At 40.0% G+C, this 19,233-nt stretch overlaps 3 protein-coding genes across 3 annotated transcripts in view; 2 read left to right on the top strand and 1 right to left on the bottom strand.

The window, feature by feature from the left end:
- The window catches only part of LOC117996854 (apoptosis regulatory protein Siva), a 171,374-nt gene that overhangs the window by 115,773 nt on the left and 36,368 nt on the right, over positions 1-19,233 (bottom strand). The window lies entirely within an intron of this gene.
- P5CDh1 (delta-1-Pyrroline-5-carboxylate dehydrogenase 1) lies at positions 10,684-13,680 on the top strand. The gene has a single exon (XM_034985645.2). The coding sequence runs from the start codon at positions 11,165-11,167 to the stop codon at positions 12,866-12,868; it is 1,704 nt and encodes a 567-aa protein (XP_034841536.1). The 5' UTR covers positions 10,684-11,164; the 3' UTR covers positions 12,869-13,680.
- On the top strand, positions 15,065-18,691 carry LOC117997385 (protein OPI10 homolog). The gene is made up of 4 exons (XM_034985656.2): positions 15,065-15,324; positions 15,418-15,670; positions 15,845-15,954; positions 16,536-18,691. Exons 1-4 carry the CDS (start codon positions 15,286-15,288, stop codon positions 16,734-16,736), a joined length of 603 nt encoding a protein of 200 aa, XP_034841547.1. The 5' UTR covers positions 15,065-15,285; the 3' UTR covers positions 16,737-18,691.

Below are 19,233 nucleotides of genomic sequence, written 5' to 3'. Positions count from 1 at the left end.
AAGCTCTGCTCAATAAATAGTAGTTCAATTGTAGAACGCTCAGTCATATCTAACAAGTACTTAACACACAGATCATAGGACAAAGATAGAAGCTGCTGCGATAGACGAGTTGCTAAAAGTGAAGCCAGTTTTATCAAATTCATGAAATTTAGTGGTTCATTTGCGTTTCGATATCGGCTTCTTCGTATCTTTTTCCTATGATCTGTGAAATAACATGAATTTTAATTAAACAAGCTCGACTGATTAGAAGCTTATGATAGCATATTAAATACAAAATTTTGACAACTTTTCTAAGGTTTTATACACTTACTGTAAAGAATGTTCTGAATTTTTGAAAAACATATAATACTCTGCATGTTGAATAAACTGACAATCATTTACCTGTATTACAAGTGATCAAAAATGTCTGTTGTAAACGTTTATATTTTGCATGTAGAGTGAAATCTTATGAATATTGGATGTAATCAAATGTAATAGTTTATATTGAATCATTCCTGAAAGTCCATTCCTAAATTATTGTGGTATCTACTTGAGATTTTTGGACCGTTTTTACACCTTTTGTACTGATTATAATATTATAGTGATACAAAATATATTATGAAGTGATTAGTACGTTACTGTTTATTATTAGTATTACATTACAAATTAAAGAAAAATGTGGACGGAACCCTGTGAAACTAACGTGTTCATGAATGTAAAGCTCTTTGCGGTAGTGTAATTGGCTCTTATTTTGAAATCGGCTTCCTCTGCGCTGGCACCATGATTCATTTATAATTATTAAATTAAGATCCAATATTGTTCTTATTACCTCGATGAATGTGCTAGAAGTGCTGGGGCGGTTTCAGCCAATTGAAAAAGTAGCTATTTTTATGTGTAAAGTTTTGTGCCAGAGGTGCTGGTCCGTCTATGTTTTTCCTTTAATCTATGACTATAGTTATCGCGTACTACATAAACAACATGTACTAATTAGTGGGGAGTGATCATAATATTGCTGGAACCGTGTGCAATTGATATTGTATTTATTATATTTAACGTAGGCAAGCAAATATGTCATAAGGCTGGTTTACACGTGCGTTTTAGTTGCACCAAATCAAAACTTTGGAAGTGATATATTGCAAAAATTAATGAGTTAGTCAGCAACATTTGGAAAACTCGAAGCACTTGTGATATAGACGCATCAGCGAAAGCTGCTTAGTCTATTCTAAATAAATAATAAGAATAGTAATTTTTATTTGTCAAAAAAAACGTCTTTTTGACGAAAAATCAGCGTTAAAAAACGTTAACCTTTATCAATCATATCCGTAATCTATCGATAGGTTACTTACGCATTGTTGTTGTTTATCTAAATCTGTACCTATGGTCTTTTTTGACATTTGACAACACCGTCAAGTAACCTATCGACAGATTACGGATAGATTTATCGATTTGCTATCGTTGTGAATATTAAGTAGTGTAAAAAAGTCACTAAAAATTCCCTTGCTAGGTTTTGATTTGCAACTTCGCTGTTATTATGATTTTAGGAACAAGGTACAAAACGTAAAATGTACTTTTGTTTACGTTTGACGCTAAGTCGTAACTAAAGTGAGAGGACAAAACATAATGCTGTCCTTTTCACACCATTATCTGTAGAAAAGGAAAGCATTAATTTAAGTCCAGATAATTTAGTTTGTTTGGATTACAGCCATTATTGCTGCGTACGCGTCATGAAAGTTGGAAAAGTCAGTTGAAACTGTTCTTGCCGCTGCTGTGCTTGAAGCAACCAGCGGACCTCAGATGTTACAGTATGCGGCAGAAAATAATGTACATCGACCTTTAGAAGGAGATAGCGGATTTGTAGAGCACTGTCTCTGTCGTTGAAACCGACAAAACGTCTTACCTAGTGAGTGACAGAGACAACGCTCTACAAAGCCGAAATGTCATTCTAAAGGCCGATGTACGTTGTTTTCTGTCGCGTTCTGTACATTATTGACTGGAACATGTCAACTTTCAAGACGCGTGCTATAGATAATATTGGTGCTAATTTGCTTATACACAAATATCTAAACTAAATTGACAGCACTAAGGGCCGAAATTAATAAACAAAATCAATTATTTCTGAAATGAAAATATGTTTTATTCAAGTAAACTTTCACAAGTACTTCTGAATCGTCGGATGCATCTACTTCTGGTTCGGAATGCCTTTCCAACCGAGAAGAACCAGCAAGAAACTCTAACTAATCTATTCATAAATGATAAGTTACTTAGCAACGTTGTTGTTTGTCAGAAATTGTAGACAACAATGTTGCTAAATCATTTATCGGCAGATTACAGATAGATTGGTTATATCATTAATTTCGGCTGTCAAAGCAGCGTCATATTGTCATCCCTTTCACTATGTTCCTTGCGGAAAAGGATAGCACGAGTTTTAAACCTTTCAATTTAGTTTATAGATTTCTGTGTAGAACCGAATGAACGCTTAATGTATTTAATATTAGTGTGCATTGCTAGGTTGTAACTTGTATGTATTGTGATGGACGGAGGCGGGAGGCGGGAGGCGGGAGGAGGGAGGAGGGAGGAGGGGCGCCCGGCGGAGGGCGAGGCTCACGAGCATTTATGTTAGTTTATTGACTCTACGTCACTCTGCGCGTGGCTTCGCTTCGTGACGCGTTGTCGTCGGTTGACGCTCGCCGTGATGCTTGCGGCTTGCTTCCATCTTGCTATAAAAGCCAAACTAAGGACTACGGGCTGTCAATAACAAGTAGGTATAGGTAATGTAAAAGTTTTCAGAAAACCCAACTGCGGTTTGTACTGGATTAGGTCTGGTGATTATCGCTTACGATAAATACAATACAAAGAAATTGAAATTCATTTATTTTTTTAATTTGAAAATGGCACCATACAGCTGCCATATTGAATTTTTTTCGAAAAATTTATAGCCAGTGTCACTCGGGATGATTTAAAAATTCTAACGACACTCCATACATCCAAATCTGTTCAGCCATTTAGAAGTGATGGTGGAATTAAGAAACACATACATATATTACACTCCTTCTTTGGGCAGTTGTGTATTACAAAGTACAGTTTAGGTGCTTTGTAAATCTTATACAAAGAGTTTTGTTAGTTTTATACTAACAAAATCTGAATGCAGCAAGACAGTACTCATCGACGTCGCGACTCATCTGGATAGAGCAGCAGCATGCAAGCGTACCGGAAGCGTGAAATGACGATGCCGCGCGTGCGAAGCTTTGCGACGCGCGCGGTGGCGTGTACTAGCGTAGGTTAGCATTTAGTAGCTGATTCGTTCAGGCACGCTTTAAGAGTGTCATATTATGTTTGTTTGTTCGTATTGTACTGACCGCCGCTTCGCACACCCAGCGTTGTAACGTGTGTTCTAGTTCTTGCAATATTTTCCTACTTTTGAATTTGATAAATATTATTACTTTATTATAAACTAGGATAAAAATAATGACGTACACTGATAAAAATATTAAAATCCAACAAAGATTTACAAACTTACAGGCATTTTAATTTTAGAGTTGCAGGGTCTTTCTCGCAAAACGAAAATTTGTATGAAACCACACGAAGCTACTATGGCATTTGTAAGGTGTGACGTCAAAATGCTATATCGCTATCTCTGTCTAATCAGAAATATTTTATTGCTTATAACTTTTTTGTTATTTGATCGATTTAATTAGTTTTTTCAGTTTACATTATTATTTTTGTCCTAGTTTATAATAAAGTAATAAAAAAATTGGGGTTAAATATGGTATCGGGGTATGAGGCGGGGGGACGCCCCGTACTCCCGCACGTCACCTGCGCTCGCCCGCACCGGATTAGCGCTCGGGCTGTGCGTGTGTGCGGGGCGTTCCCTCCCCGATTGCCATCTCCACCTGTCGCATACTTTAGGTACCTATTCGCATTTATAGCGAAAGAATTTATTGTTAAACAAATAGGTATATTATTGTATACACAGCGTGTCAAAATAAGGAAAATTAGTTGTTTTGAAAGATTTTCCTCATATTTAGCGCCTTTATCGGGAGTCGGGACGTCCCTATCGTCTCCGCCCTGGCTCGGTCGGTGTTAGACGCTGCGTGTCGGAGGGCGCGCACACTTGCCAATGCCTAGTTATATCGTATTACTTATTATATGTTAGTATGTTACATTGCAACTACTATGACATTCATACATTTATCGACTAAGTATTTTATTGGTGATTATATCATGTATTATTGTACTGTAATAATTGTATGCCTACAAGTCGCACCAAACTATATGACCAAGGGGGCTAACACGCAATTTGTGATGGTGGCAGTCAATCAGAGGTGATAAGAATCCTCACAATCACACGTGTGGCTGTCAAACTTTGGTGCTACCCATAAAGCCTGCGCTAGGTAATGTGATAATTAGCTGCACTCATGGTACAATGCTGTCGAAACTTCATTTTATATTTTGAAATTGAACAGAATAATAGATACTTGTTACCTTCGCTGTGCCTACCTGGTAGAAAATAATGTACATCGACCTTTAGATGGAGATAGCGGATTTGTAGAGCATTATCTCTCGTTGAGACCAATAAAACGTCATATAGGTATAAGTGACAGAGACAACGCTCTACAAAGCCGAAATGTCATTCTAAAGGCCGTTGTACATTATTTTCTGCCGCGTACTGTACCTAGCAGCCAATCGAAAGGATTTCGATTGTCGCATGGGTTGCTATCAATGTCCCTTATTAAATAGGGACTGATTTTAAATATGCTACCATATATTTTACTTTCATACATGCATTGGTACATACCATTTATAGTTTATTTACATTTTCGGCTACCTAGTTACGATATTTAACGTCTAGGTAAACTAAAGGCGTAAACACTAGAGGTGACCAATTTATTTATTAACCTGTTAATTTAACACATATTAAAGTTTGTTGATTAACTGCGATACTAAAACTTAACAATTTTAAATAAAAAAATATTATTAAATCAAAAAATACAAATTATTATAGTTAAGACCTATACCTACGTTCTAAGTAGCTGCAGTAGGTACTTAAGTAGGTAGCGGGAAGATTCCAGGAAATTAAATTTCGAAGGGGGCGCGCGGTGCAAAACGCGCGCGCGACGACATTATACCTACCGATTGCGACCGATTACGTCATGCGTTAAAAATACCGATGCATTGAATATGGTTAAAAATAGCAAGTCAACTAATGTTAAATAGGACCACATCGATATGATGATAAATTTAGCATATCAAATGATTTTGTTGTTTCCATCGAATACCTACGAAGTGTTAATAAATAAGTTAAATAATTTTGTTATTTTTGTTGATGCTTTGATTTGATACATAAATAATACAATAGTCGAAATTTTTGTTATTTCTGTTTATTACCGATACTGTTCGATTAACGATAGTGCGCGTTCATAGACTTTTTGCTAGTTTATTTTTTCGGGTAATTTGATGGTGTAGTTTATTTTGCTCACTTCGTTGTCTGTCTGTCCGTCTGTCTGTCTGTGCGTCCGTCCGTCCGTCTGTCTGTGCGTCCGTCCGTCCGTCTGTCTGTGCGTCCATCCGTCCGTCTGTCTGTGCGTCCGTCCGTCCGTCTGTCTGTCTGTCTGTCAAGAAACCTACAGGGTACTTCCCATGGACCTTGAATCATGAATTTATCAGGTAGGTAGGTACCTAGGTTTTATAGCACACGCAAGGGGGAAAATTTGAAAACCGTAATTTCTGGTCACGTCATCATCATCATCATCATCATCATCAACCGATAGACGTCCACTGCTGGACATAAGTCTCTTGGAGTGACTTCCACTCCACACGTCACGGTCTTGCGGCGCCTGAATCCAGCGGCTCCCTGCGACTCGTTTGGTTACATCACCAAAAATAAATTGAAATGTATTCATGAAAGTAGTGTTTTCAATTTTCAAAGTAAGATGAAATCAAGTGGGGTAGGTATCGTGTTTTTTTTCTTTTTTTTTAGTCAGTGTTATATTTTTAACGTGTTTATTTATCAATAAATTTTAATAACAATTATTGATATTATATTATGTAAGTTTAACAGTATTTGACACCACTAGTAAACACATTACCGTGTTGGGAGTTTGTGCCTGTCGTGACTCTGATTGGGCAACAAACAGCACAGTAATGTGTCAATAGCTTCAGAGCGGTCGTGAAGTTTGGTGCGAGCTGTAATTTAGATTGTAACGCGCAGTACTGAGCGCCGTAGTGGAGTTTACTTTTATACGAGCGTAACACATGTCAAATACTCCGGTTTCACTCGCTGCGAGTGACAGCAAACCGATGACGTTTATTTAGTTTAAAAACATAAACTTATTGGTTCAAATATTGTAGTTTTTTTTTGGTACAAAGGGGGCATATAATGACCACTTCAGATGAGGCCTAGAGCACGCCATGTTTGAGAACTGTCAAAATAATCGTAAAACCATCGACATAGGAGGTAATAATTCTTATTACATCATAAAATTTCTTTGCGTAAAACTTCTTTGAGACTCAATCGTAATGGGCCTAGCCTATGAAGACTAGCTAAAGAAAGAAAGAAAGAATGAATGAAATAAAGAAAAAGTAGTTATTTGGTGCCACAGAGTGTACAGATAAAATAATAATGGTATACCTAAAATGTGTTAGTTTTTGTTTTTTGTTTACTAATTAAACTAATCTAAAGTTAACTAGGTAATAAAACTATTTACCACTTAAAACGAACATAGGAAATAACAAGCTCATCTACACACATCAGTAAAGGTAATCGGGCATTTTGGACCCGCCTTTTGCGGACATGAACCAAAATAGTTTTAAATGATAATATTTGTAACCGTTTCCGTATGTATAAATATTTGATTCAAACTAATGGGGGCAAAATGTTACTAAAATTTAAATATAAAATTATAGTGTAAATTAGTATTAGAGTTTTTCTTTTATGGTAAGTGCAAAAATGATTTTAATTTTTCTGTGATTCCCATGACAGATAAGAGCTATACTGTTGAAACTTGGGTAATCAAGTAGATGTATTCTGTGAACCGTTGAGTTTTCTAATAACATTTTTTCTAAACTGAATAGTTTGCGCGAGAGACACTTCCAAAGTGTTAAAATGTGTGTGTGTGTGTGTGTGTGTGTGTGTGTGTGTGTGTGTATCCCCCCCCCCCTGTAACTTCTAAAATAAGAGAATGATAAAACCAAAAAAAATATATGATGTAACTACATTACCATCCAAACTTTCACCGAAAATTGGTTTGAACGAGATCTAGGTACTAAGTTTTTGATTTATCGTGCAAAATGTCGATAAAATACGATTGTACTACGGAACCCTCAGTGCGCGAGTCTGATTCGCACTTGGCCGGTTTTTTTATTAGTTCTATTTCCATAATTACTAATATTCTAATGTAGGTATTCAACTAATAATCTCCTAATAAGTGATGCTTCTCAGAAACGAAATTTAATGGCTCTATTAGCTAACGACAAGTTTAAGGAAACATAGGGCGGTGCAAGCGCTATCGATTTTGTGTCGATAAATCCATGTTTTCTTTTTGTTCGCATTGCATGAGCGATGCGCAGTGCGCAGTGCAGTGTGCACATACTATATTAACTGTGTCCACTGTAACTGATGAACGATACAGTGTGGAAGCGATCGAGCGCCGCGCGGGGCACGGCCGCACAGCGCCTGTGAACGATGAACGTTAGACTGTTCAAGTGTTCATTATCGATGGTTCATCGATGAAGCCTCGAAAATGAAAGCGGATATCTTGAAAAATGAATCGTGTAATATGGCCTTAAGACACAATAATAATTGGTAATCACTACGCTATTATAAATGTGAAGTGTTTGTTTGTTGGTTTGTCCTTCAATGACGGTGCAACGGATTGACGTGATTTTTTGCATGGCTATAGTCAAAGACTTAGAGAGTGACATAGGCTACTTTTTATTCAGGAAAATCAAAGAGTTCCCACGGGATTATTAAAAACTTAAATTCACGCTTACGAAATCGTGGGCATCAGCTAGTAATAATAATAAATAGGAAAAGCTGACTGACTGACTGATCTATCAACGCACAGCTCAAAACTACTGGACGGATCGGGCTTAAAGGCATGTACCTAGACATGTAAGAAAGGATTTTGTAAAACTCAACCCCTAAAGTGGTAAATAGGGGTTTGGTAGTCCACACGGACGAAGTCGCAAGCATAAGCTAGTAAGTACAGTGTATTTAGCTAATAATCTTTCCATAGGTAAATGCTTTATGTTGGAGAATTAAAAACGTGATTAATCTTAAACTCGTGATATATTTAGCAGTTAACACGTTCCACCATAGACATAGTTACATAACTCGACATGACTGTGCTGAGCCCGGAGCCGTACCGCCCGCGCCAGGAAGCGGTTGCCACTTGCCACTTGCTACTTGCCACTTGCCAGCGGACGGCAGACCTATATACACCTGCTGTTGTTTTACTTCAGATAATATTATAGTTCTTGCATTTCTCGAGGGCTTGTGTTTGTCGTACCTATCGGTCTAAGTAAGGTAGGTAGTACCTACAGTACCCGGCAGAAAGTAACATACATCGATCTTTAGAAGGAGATAGCAGATTTGTAGAGCATTAATAATAATAATAATAATAAAAACCTTTTATTCAGCCAAATTTACAAATAGGTAGAAACAGGTAGGGTGCCGTAGTCCCTGGGGAACCAAGGAGCCGACCAGTGTCCATGCTCCCTGGTTCCCCAAGACCCAGGCACCCACTTCTTAAAACTAGCTTAGAGTCTATCTTGGCCGAACGGGCGCTGCCTCAGCTTATTGCTACAGTCGGTATTGTCATCTCCGCATTGTCTCTGTCGTTGAGACCGACTAAACCTCATATATGTATGAGTGACAGAGACAACCCGCTGATCGATGTACATTAGTTTCTGCCGCGTAGGTACCTACCTACCTACTGTATTATCGTTGCTGTACGTACACAATATGTGCGTTTGCACTTTGCGAGCGGTTGGTCCGACATGCACGCGCACGCACACGGTGCCCATGTAGGTATACGGCGTGACCACAATAAAGTCACTCGCCTTCGTGAATTGCAAGATGTGCACCTACCTACCCTAGTACCCACCCCTTTACCCTGCATCTCTACACATGCCCTCCTTGTAGCTCTCGCTACTCGCTACACTAGCCATTATTGTACCTAGCGACTTGCGAGACGAGAACTAAACTACTATAATAGGAAGCGAGTGTGAAGTAGGAATAGTTTTGTCGCCGTGCTATGTGGAGGAGTCTACTGTCTGCACTCGCAGTCTTCGCTGCGGAGTACCTATCTACATCTATCGATTGTTGCACCTCGTGGGGTAAACTAGAAGTCGCGGGAATGAGCTAGTTGCATAATAAAATGTAACTGAATAAGTAGTTAGTTAATAACAAAGGCGCGATGGCCTTTGGAGCCGGAAAGTCCTTGTGTGGAGACCGCGTTTAAGCAAGCGTAGTGTGGGACGCCCACCAGCACGATGGACCGACGATATAAAGAGGCTGGCGGGAAGTGGCTGGATGACGAAGGCTGAGGACCGGGTGTGGTGGCGCTCTTTAGGGAAGGCCTATGTCCAACAGTCGACGTCCACAGGCTGATGATGATGATGATGATGATGAAATAACAAACAAAATGCACCGAGGCCAGAGTTGCTAAGTGCATTGTACCTACCTACCTCACAAAACTACTTCCGGTGACCAGTTCCGTCGCGATTCACGAGGAGAGATTTTGTTTATAAGGGGGTCGGAGGAAGGGGAACCAAACCAAAGAGCAAAGAGTAGAAGAATCCAATCCGTTATGTTAATGCAACTCCACACTCTTGCAAGTTGCACACTGTCAATGTCGAGAATCGTGTCATTAGCGTATGGATTGTTATAGGTAAATGAAGAATTAATAAGTCCTCTTATTCTGGAGGTCGGGGGTTCGGTCCCGAGCACACACCTCTAACTTTTCACTTATATGCGTTTTAAGCAATTAAATAATATCACTTGCTTTAACGGTACAGCAAAATATCGTAAGGAAACCTGCAGGCTTGAGAGTTCTCCATAAATTCCATCCTCAAAGGTGGTAAAGTTAGCCAATCCGCAGGCTAGTGTGGCCCACAGACCAATAACATATGTGTGGCCGACGATGGCCTAAACCCTTTTCATTCTGGGAGGAGACCCGTGCTCAGTGGTAGGTGGTAGGCTCATATTGATCATGATTAAAATGATTATTGGTATTTATATAGAACATATCTTGAGCTATTGTTTAATATATTAAGTCTGTGTTTACCAATCAACAGCTTTGGCTATTATTTAAATTATTACGCCCTTCAAGAAACAATACACATACAAAGAGCTGCTGTGGAATTCCTTCGCATCTTTATTAAATTTATCAATGCTTAAATCGGCGAACAATTTAGTTCGACGATATATTCGTAAAAAAGAGGGAATGATTGTTCATTTCTATGACATACTGTAGGTATATGTCATGTGAATGTGGAATGAAGCAGAAAATAACAATCACTCTAGTGAACATTCACCGAAGTGAACCGTCTGATATCACTTATACGCAACCGGTTACAAATTAGTTTTCCTCAATTTCAAAACATGAGCCGAGAGTGTATCTGTGCCTATAGCGAAAATCTGAGCTTGGAGTTGCCAAATGAGTTAAAAATCCAGAGAGAAATAGAAATTACATCTGTCACTGTCATTTGCTTTGCATTCTCAAAAGTATTTGTCGAATTTCGAATTTTTGAATGATTTTTGTGATTGTGAACTGTGATAAGAAAAATGATACTGATAAACGAAATCAATACGAAAACTTTTCATTGAGATTCCCACAGCTCTCGACAGATCTCGCGATACGTAAAGCTTGTCTCGCGTTCCTATAAGACGTTGCAATAATCGAACATTTGCCATTTGCTACAAAATGTGAATCGGTGAAGGTCATCAATAATAATTCGTGCGTCTTTAGGTCGTCGTTGCCAAACACGAGCGAGTAGTTTTCCTAATCCGTAGCGCGACCGCGGCCAGTCCGCGAACAGACCGCGAGGCGCGGCGCATTTACGTAACGAGCTGCGTTTGACATAACTTGTATTCGTACAGGATTTTAATCGATCTCGGGGCTGTCTTCGACTCGGCTACGAAACGGTCTTCTAGTTCCCCGAAAACCCGACACGAGTTAGCGAAATGATTTCAACGATCTGCGCGAGATCGGCGCTCCGGGCTCGCTCCCTGGAGCGCTGCACGTCGAGCGTCGTGCAATTGCCGAAGTTCGAGGACTTCGCCGTGAAGAACGAGCCCGTGCTCGGCTACTGCGCCGGCAGTCGCGAGCGCGCCGAGCTCGTGGACGAGCTAAAGCGCACCGCCGCCGTCACCGAGGAGGTACCCATCGTCATCGGCGACGAGGAAATCAAGGAGGGCGCGCCGCAGTACCAGGTGATGCCGCACGACCACGCGCGCCAGATCGCGCAGTACTACTACGCGAGCGAGAAGACCATCCAGAAGGCGATCACGGTGTCGGTGGAGGCGCAGCGGCGCTGGGACCGCACGCCGCTGGAGGAGCGCGTGCGCATCTGGCAGCGCGCGGCCGACCTCATGGCGGGCGCGCACCGCCAGCGCCTCAACGCCGCCACCATGCTGGGGCAGTCGAAGACGGCCGTGCAGGCCGAGATCGACTCGGCCGCCGAGCTCATCGACTTTATCCGCTTCAACGTGTTCTTCCTCAAGGAGAACGCCAAGTACCAGCCCATCTCGGAGCAGCCCTCCGTCACGCGCAACTCGATGCGCTTCCGCGGCCTCGACGGCTTCATCGCCGCCATCAGCCCCTTCAACTTCACGGCGATCGGCGGCAACCTGGCCTACACGCCCGCGCTCATGGGCAACGGCGTGCTGTGGAAGCCCTCGGACACGGCGCTGCTGTCCAACTGGCGCATCTTCAACATCATGCGCGAGGCCGGCGTGCCCGCGGGCGTCGTCAACTTCGTGCCGGCCGACGGGCCCACGTTCGGGCGCACGATCACCAGGTCGCCGTTCTTCGCCGGCGTCAACTTCACGGGCTCCGTGCCCACGTTCAACTGGCTGTGGAACGAGGTCGGCAAGAACCTCGATCGCTACCGGAACTACCCGCGCCTGATCGGCGAGTGCGGCGGCAAGAACTACCACTTCGTCCACCCCTCCGCCGACGTGCAGTCCGTCGTGACGTCCACCATCCGGTCCGCGTTCGAGTTCTGCGGCCAGAAGTGCTCCGCTTGCTCCAGGATGTACGTTCCACGTTCGCTCTACGAACCGATAACGCGCGGTCTGCTGGAGGAGCGCGCCAAACTGAAGATCGGCGATCCCACCGATTTCAAAATGTTCACGGGCGCCGTCATCGACGACAAGGCCTTCGCCCGAATAACTGGCTACATTAAAAATGCAAAGAACAGTCGCAACAACAAAGTCCTCGGCGGCGGGGAGTTCGACAACAGCAAGGGCTATTTCGTGCAACCGACTATCATTGAAACTACCGATCCTCACGATAAGTTGATGACGGAGGAAATCTTCGGTCCAGTTCTCACTATGTATGTGTTTGAAGACAAAGATTTATTGAAAGCGTTAGACCTCGTCGGTACATCCACTAAGTTTGCCTTGACCGGAGCCGTATTTGCATCTGACCAACAGTTCCTAGACACAGCTCTGGAGGAGTTGAAGATGACAGCGGGCAACTTCTACTTGAACGACAAGTCCACGGGGTCCGTGGTGGGGCAGCAGCCGTTCGGCGGCGGCCGCATGTCGGGCACCAACGACAAGGCGGGCGGACCCACTTACGTAATGCGCTGGACCACACCTCAATCTATCAAGGAGACCTTTGTTCCTCTGCGTGATGTCGACTACCCCTACATGAGAGAATAATTTGTTACGTAAAGGACTCTCATGCTCATTGCTAAGTTAAATCAAGTTATCAGTACAATAATAATAATAAATAATAATAAAAAATTACTAATGGAGTTATGCAAGATTTCCAATGTAGGATTATTGTTAGGAGTAAATTAAATTATTATTAGAAAATGTTAACAATAACATTTATAAGAGTACTAGATTAGCATTCGAATTGAATAAAGTTGTGTAAACAGAAAATATATACTTACCTACTATCTCATATCAATGTTTATAGTAATCACTAAATTTGCAGTGGAGCAAGGCGAGATGGTATAATTTTAGAATCCCCATGGATAATAATAATTTTAAATGTTTCAATAATAATTTAGATAATAGTGAAACTGTTAATATCTTACCTATATGGTATTCCTGTTCGAAGAAAGTAGGTGCAGTGCAACGATTGTGATATATTTGATTGAAAAATTAATTTAAATAATTATAAGTTGAATGAAGCTTGAACCACAACCAGTCCGACACTGGCCTTATCTCAGTTTCAACTATTTGCTTTTAAATGTCTTATCTCTAGAATTCCTCACATAACATATATATTGTTATCAATGACTGGCCCTCTGCTGCTCTCTGTATTTGTCCTGCATTTAAGCAAATTATCTGTAATAAAGTCTTCTGGTTGTAGTTTATGTATATTTTGTTGTTGATTTTGTTATGACTAAGTAAATTTCTATTTTTAGCACCTAATTAATCATTCACTAAAGTTTTATATGTTAAGTGGACTTTAGTTTATTATTTATTTTGTTTGCTTAAGTCAATAAAAATATTTCTGCTCATCTAAGGTTCTTTATTTTAATTGATCCTCATTACTCAAGTTCTCTTTGTTGGAGGTAGGTACTGCCTCAAAATTAATTAAGCTTTGTGCTCCTCCAAATCATACCATCAAAGATTTAAATTACTACAGCCCACATCAAAATCGGTTCAGTAATGTATATAGGCTAGGTCTATAGGTAATTAATATCGATTCATCTTTAACGTCTAAAAAATATGGCCTAAAAGAAGGTGGTAGAATACCAATGTACTCTGTGGGTAGAAGCCCCCCCCCCATACACAGTAGGTCATACTGACGTCATAGGATGCCAAATGCTTGGAATGACACATTGTGTGTGATGAACAGCCATTCTTGAGGCCTCAAGAACGGGGCATAGAGTAAGAGTCCTAAAAATAGTTGATTGGAAATCTTTAATCCTGGTACACTTATCTCACACGTATCTAAATTTTTATAAGTAAGAAAGCATTAAAGAAAGAGTTATTAATACATTTTTAACATATAACTATAATAAAGCGAGATCCAGCCGAACTTTACGGAAATTGGCCATTTTTAACCGACTACAAAAAAGGAGGAGGTTATCAATTCGACTGTATGTTTTTTTTTGTTTGTTACGCGATTACTCCATCAATTATGAACCGATTTTGATGATTCTTTTTTGTTTTGTAGGACATACTTCAGAGGTGGTCCCATTTTAATTGGGTAAAGATCTGATGAATATCTTCGGAGATGGAGAATGGAACTCCTCAACGGATAAGAGTAAATTGCTCGCAATCAGTGTAATAGCTTTGTAAACAGTAGGGTTTTAACAAGGCATAGCATATTTTAAACCGACTTCAAAAAAGGAGGAGGTTCTCAATTGAAATGTATGTTTTTTTGTATGTTTGTTAGGTACGCGATTTCTCCGCCAAATATAAACTGATTTTGATGATTTTTTTTTTGTTTGGTAGGATATACTTGAGAGGTCTATTTTACTTCGGTGAAGATGATGAATATCTTCGGAGATGGAGAACAGAACTCCTAAGTAGGTAGATGAGAGTAAATTGCTCGCGATCAGTGTAATAGCTAAGTAAACAGTAGGTTTTTAACTAGGCATATCATATTTTAGTACAATGGGGCCACTAAAAATTGTAAAATAAAAAAAATTCAAAAAAAATAAAAACCGACTTCAATAACTACAAACACTAAAAAGTAAAAAATAAGTTATTTAATTTATGGTACCCAATATATTATGTACATAAGAGTTATTGTAGTTCTATAGTAATAGTTTTTGGAGTCTGTGCCAATGAGGTGCCAATGTGGAGTCACAAAACAATATGAAGAGTAGGTAGATGGTTCGTGCGGCTAATTGGCACCGGCTGTTTTCTGTTCCGTGGTTGGATCCATGTCGGATGATCGGTATGGATTGGATCGGTCCGTCCGATTAATTTGACAGTTGTGAGTTGAAAGCAAGCTCGACGTTTGACGTTTCATTGATACAATTCATTCAATTTGCCAATTTGCAAACCAATACAAAGTTTTCAAAGTTCTTTCTAGAATTAAATATTTTGTGTGGTTAAATATTATAGTTCTCAATTAAAACTGTAGTTTAACGTGTACTCAACAAACTAGGATGACTAACATTTTCGGATTAATCGTGTCAGGACGCTTGGTAAGTAGAGTGCTACTTTATTTATTTGAAAAAACAGAACTTAACCTATAACGAGACTCGAGAGGTAAATTTAAAGTTTTTGATGGTCGTTAGGTTCAGACAGACTTCACGCCAGTGTCGGAGACGAGCCTGGTGACGACGATCCTGGACGTGGACTCCATAAACCACGCGGTGGTGTTCCTGACGGGCGCGGCGCCGCTGCCGGCGGGCACGGTGGCCGTGGTGTACTGGAGCTGGCCGGACCCCAACGCGCCGCCCAACTGGCAGCCCCTGGGACACATCTCCAACGCCAAACCCTCAGCTATTTTTAAGATATCAAACTTAAAGAAATTACATGAACTGTCTGGTAAGTTCTGGAACATTTTTTATGTTTACTAACATTGTAGGTATTATTTTTTATTGAAATAGTTGTATGTTAATATTGTTCTTGAAGATTTGTTTGGATGATCATTGAGGATAAAGGCAGTATTCTTGGCATCGCTCAGTGGCACTCAAAATAATGTGGTATCTCCCTTTTCAGATGAAAATAAATTTATGAGTGCATTTGGTCAACAACAGATATGTCACAATGCACAAATTGGAATCTCAATAGAACCAGAGGCAAATGCACAACTCCTCCCAAACTCTGAGGTAAACAAATGTTGACAATATAAGTTGTTTTCAGTTAGTCTGCATGTAATTTAGTTTTTTTTTTATAATCTTTAATTTCAGGAGTTTTTTCCCTTTTGGAATATGTCACTCCGTACGGCCTCACATTTATTAATTACCAACGTAATACAGCTGGAATAGAGCCTTAGCCTTATCTGACAATTTCATTTAGATGTAAATAAATAAAAATATTTTTTATTCAATTAAACTTTTACAAGTATTTTTGAATCATCAGAGGCATCTACCACTGGTTCGGAATGCCTTTCCTACCGAGAAGAACCAGCAAGATGTGGGAGAGTTTCATAGTTTCACAAAAACTGTTAGGGCCTTTGTGCATTTATCCGTATTCTGTTTGTATCTGTGATTCTTTGAAGTGGCCGTCATAGAAATACGTACATTCGATTCATATTTTTTTCATAGATCACAAATTTGATTTATATTTTTTTCATAGAGTGCACAAAGGTCCTAAGGTTTATTTTTATTATTAGAGACAGATTAAGTTATCCTAGTTCTCTTTTGAAGTTAAATGTGATAACTGTAAAGTTTCTATTTCTTGTTTGTAGGCTCAACAAACATATTCCTACGTAACTTTTGCCCAGAAAATGTTGGAGAACTTAGTCAACTTTGTGGCGTCGTTCTCCGTGACCCAAGAGCAGATGACGCCGACGCCCGGCGTGTCCTACATCCCGCTCAACACGCTGCACACCTGGTACGCCAACTTTGAGAGGAGGTTGCAACAAAACCCCAACTTCTGGAAGAACTAGTGTTGTGGACACAATGAACTGTGAGATAAAGTGAGGAGCTAGTGTATATTTGACAGCTTCAGTGCAATCTGCTGTAGTGTAGGCTGGTGCCAGTGTTTGTGTATTGCTGTGTCTGGCCGGGTCTTTATTTGCTGTGACAAAATAATATTAGTAATACTAAATAATTATTATAATGTCCCAAATTTTGAGAGCATGTTTCTGAGAAGGAGCAATCCTAGACTAAGGGGACGTGATATGAAATTACAATATCAATTGCCATCATCAAATCCATTAAAACACTTTTTGACCAACAGAGTTGTTGACATCTTCTATAATATAAAAATGAATCACTAAATGTGTTGCTCATCGCAAATCTCGAGAACAGCTGAACCGATTTCACTAATCCTTTTTTTATAATATTCCTTGAAGTAGGAGGATGGTTCTTACGGAGAGAAAATTTAAAAAAATTTGAATCAACTGTTAGGCGGAACGAAGTTCGCCAGGGCAGCTAGTATGGAATAAATTGCCTAAGCATGTGGTTATGTCAAGTTCTGTTAAGAATGGAGTTCAAGAATGGATTAGACAAACATTTGGAAAACTCCAAGCACTTCTGATATCGACCCATCAGCGAAAGCTGCTTAGTCTATTAAAAATAATATTAATAATAGTTATTTCATGTTACTGCATTCATGGATAACTATAGTCCGCGACAGGTTGAGATGGCAATCGGAGTACGAGACCTGCACACCCACACTGGTTTTAGCGTGGGGGTTGTGCGGGTGTGTTTCCTCTTGAGACAATTTCAACCTGTCCCATACTATACTTTTCATTTACATTAATAATCACTCTCACATCCAAGTCACCACTTTTTATATTTCATGCCATTGCAAGTTAGGCCTTGATTGCAATCTCACCTGGTGGTAAGTGGCTAACTTGCAAGAGATGTGGCAGTTTTAATTACACCTATACCATACCTGTTATCGGCTTCTACACAGCATCAAACAGAAGTGCTAAATCACAGTAGGGTGGTAACTAGCCACGGCCGTCACCTCCCACTGCACCAGACATTTTCAATATATTCCGTAAAATTGAGATTTTATTTGCTGTCACTTGGCAGCCTTTGTTCTACAACTACCTGTCAATGTCATTCAAGTGCCAAAAGAGCCTTGTTGCATTGTAAATGTGCAAATTACAATTTCAATGTCATAGAAATAAGGACCCAGCAGATGGTTTGCCCTTTTCAAAATATTGCAATTGTATTTATATCTGCTGAATATGAAAATTTGTCAAACATGGCGGCATTTTCACGCGAGAGCTGCATGCAACTGCAAACTGCGAGTGTATATGAAGTTAAACTGGCAGACTGGGTCTAACATACTGCCTAACTACATAACTGCCTAAGTACACTGGCAGCGCGTTTGACATGCTCATAAAAATGTCGCCCTACAAACTTAGCACCTTTTCGCAATGAGCAGCAAATCGCATGCATTACCAAAATCTGTTTGCAGCACTGTCACTGGCAAACTGGAAAAAGGCAACTTATGCAAAGGCCTTTACTGCTAAAGTTAATTAATATCTAATTTAAATTAATAATTGAATTGAAAGTAACATTGCTGTAATATAGGTGAAACAATAAAAATATGTAATTATTGTAAAGTATGAGTTTGAAGGAAAGTGTTTTGAAATGTAAAGGTGGACTGCACACTAACCCCTTGGCCGCACTGAACATGCCAGGGGACAATAAGTTATATTTATTTACACGCAAGAATTACACCCTGTTTGCTGCAGCCATATTATGTGTATTCAGGTAATTTGAATTCCTTTTTAATGTGGTTACAATACATAATTTAATAATAGTGTAATATAAATAATAAAGAAGTAAAGATGCAATGTGACTCAATTATTTGATAATAAAGACTGCTTATGAATTTATAATATTTTTATACAGTAATAATAAATTCTTATTACGAGTGCAAGAGTTTTTGAATTCTTAATGGGCTACGCAGACGAGGGACTGTTGTTCGCGGCGGACAAACATGGCTCTAAGCAGTGGCGTAGCTACCTAGGGGCTAGGCGGGGCAGTGCCCCGGGGCCCTAAAGCTCAGGGGGCCCTCGAATCCTTACCAGAAAATCTCGATTTTTTTAAAATTCATTATAGGCTCACGCTTGACCACGATCACACCTGATGAGAAGTGATGATGTGGCCTAAGATGGGACGCGTTTGCCTAGAAGGCAAACTATCGATTGAACTAAAGTTTTGAAAATTTCTCCCATTTTCAAAATAAATATGATTATTCGGAAGTTACTAGGGAATTCCCCTAAATACTTTCTGTGCATGTACATATTTGTAAATTTAATATGTTTACTTGATAAAACCTAACAGTTTAGATAGCAGTGGGGCCCCATTTTTGGATTGCCCCAGGGCCCTTGGTTACCTAACTACGCCACTGGCTCTAAGAACATTGCATAACGCACAGACGATGGACTAATCATCATCATCATCATCAACCTGTGGACG

The sequence above is a fragment of the Maniola hyperantus genome, chromosome 4 (genome assembly GCF_902806685.2).
Source record: "Maniola hyperantus chromosome 4, iAphHyp1.2, whole genome shotgun sequence".
NCBI classification, from domain to species: Eukaryota; Metazoa; Arthropoda; class Insecta; order Lepidoptera; family Nymphalidae; genus Maniola; species Maniola hyperantus.
Note: the sequence above shows the minus strand (reverse complement) of the source record. Positions and strands in the feature narration are given on the sequence as shown.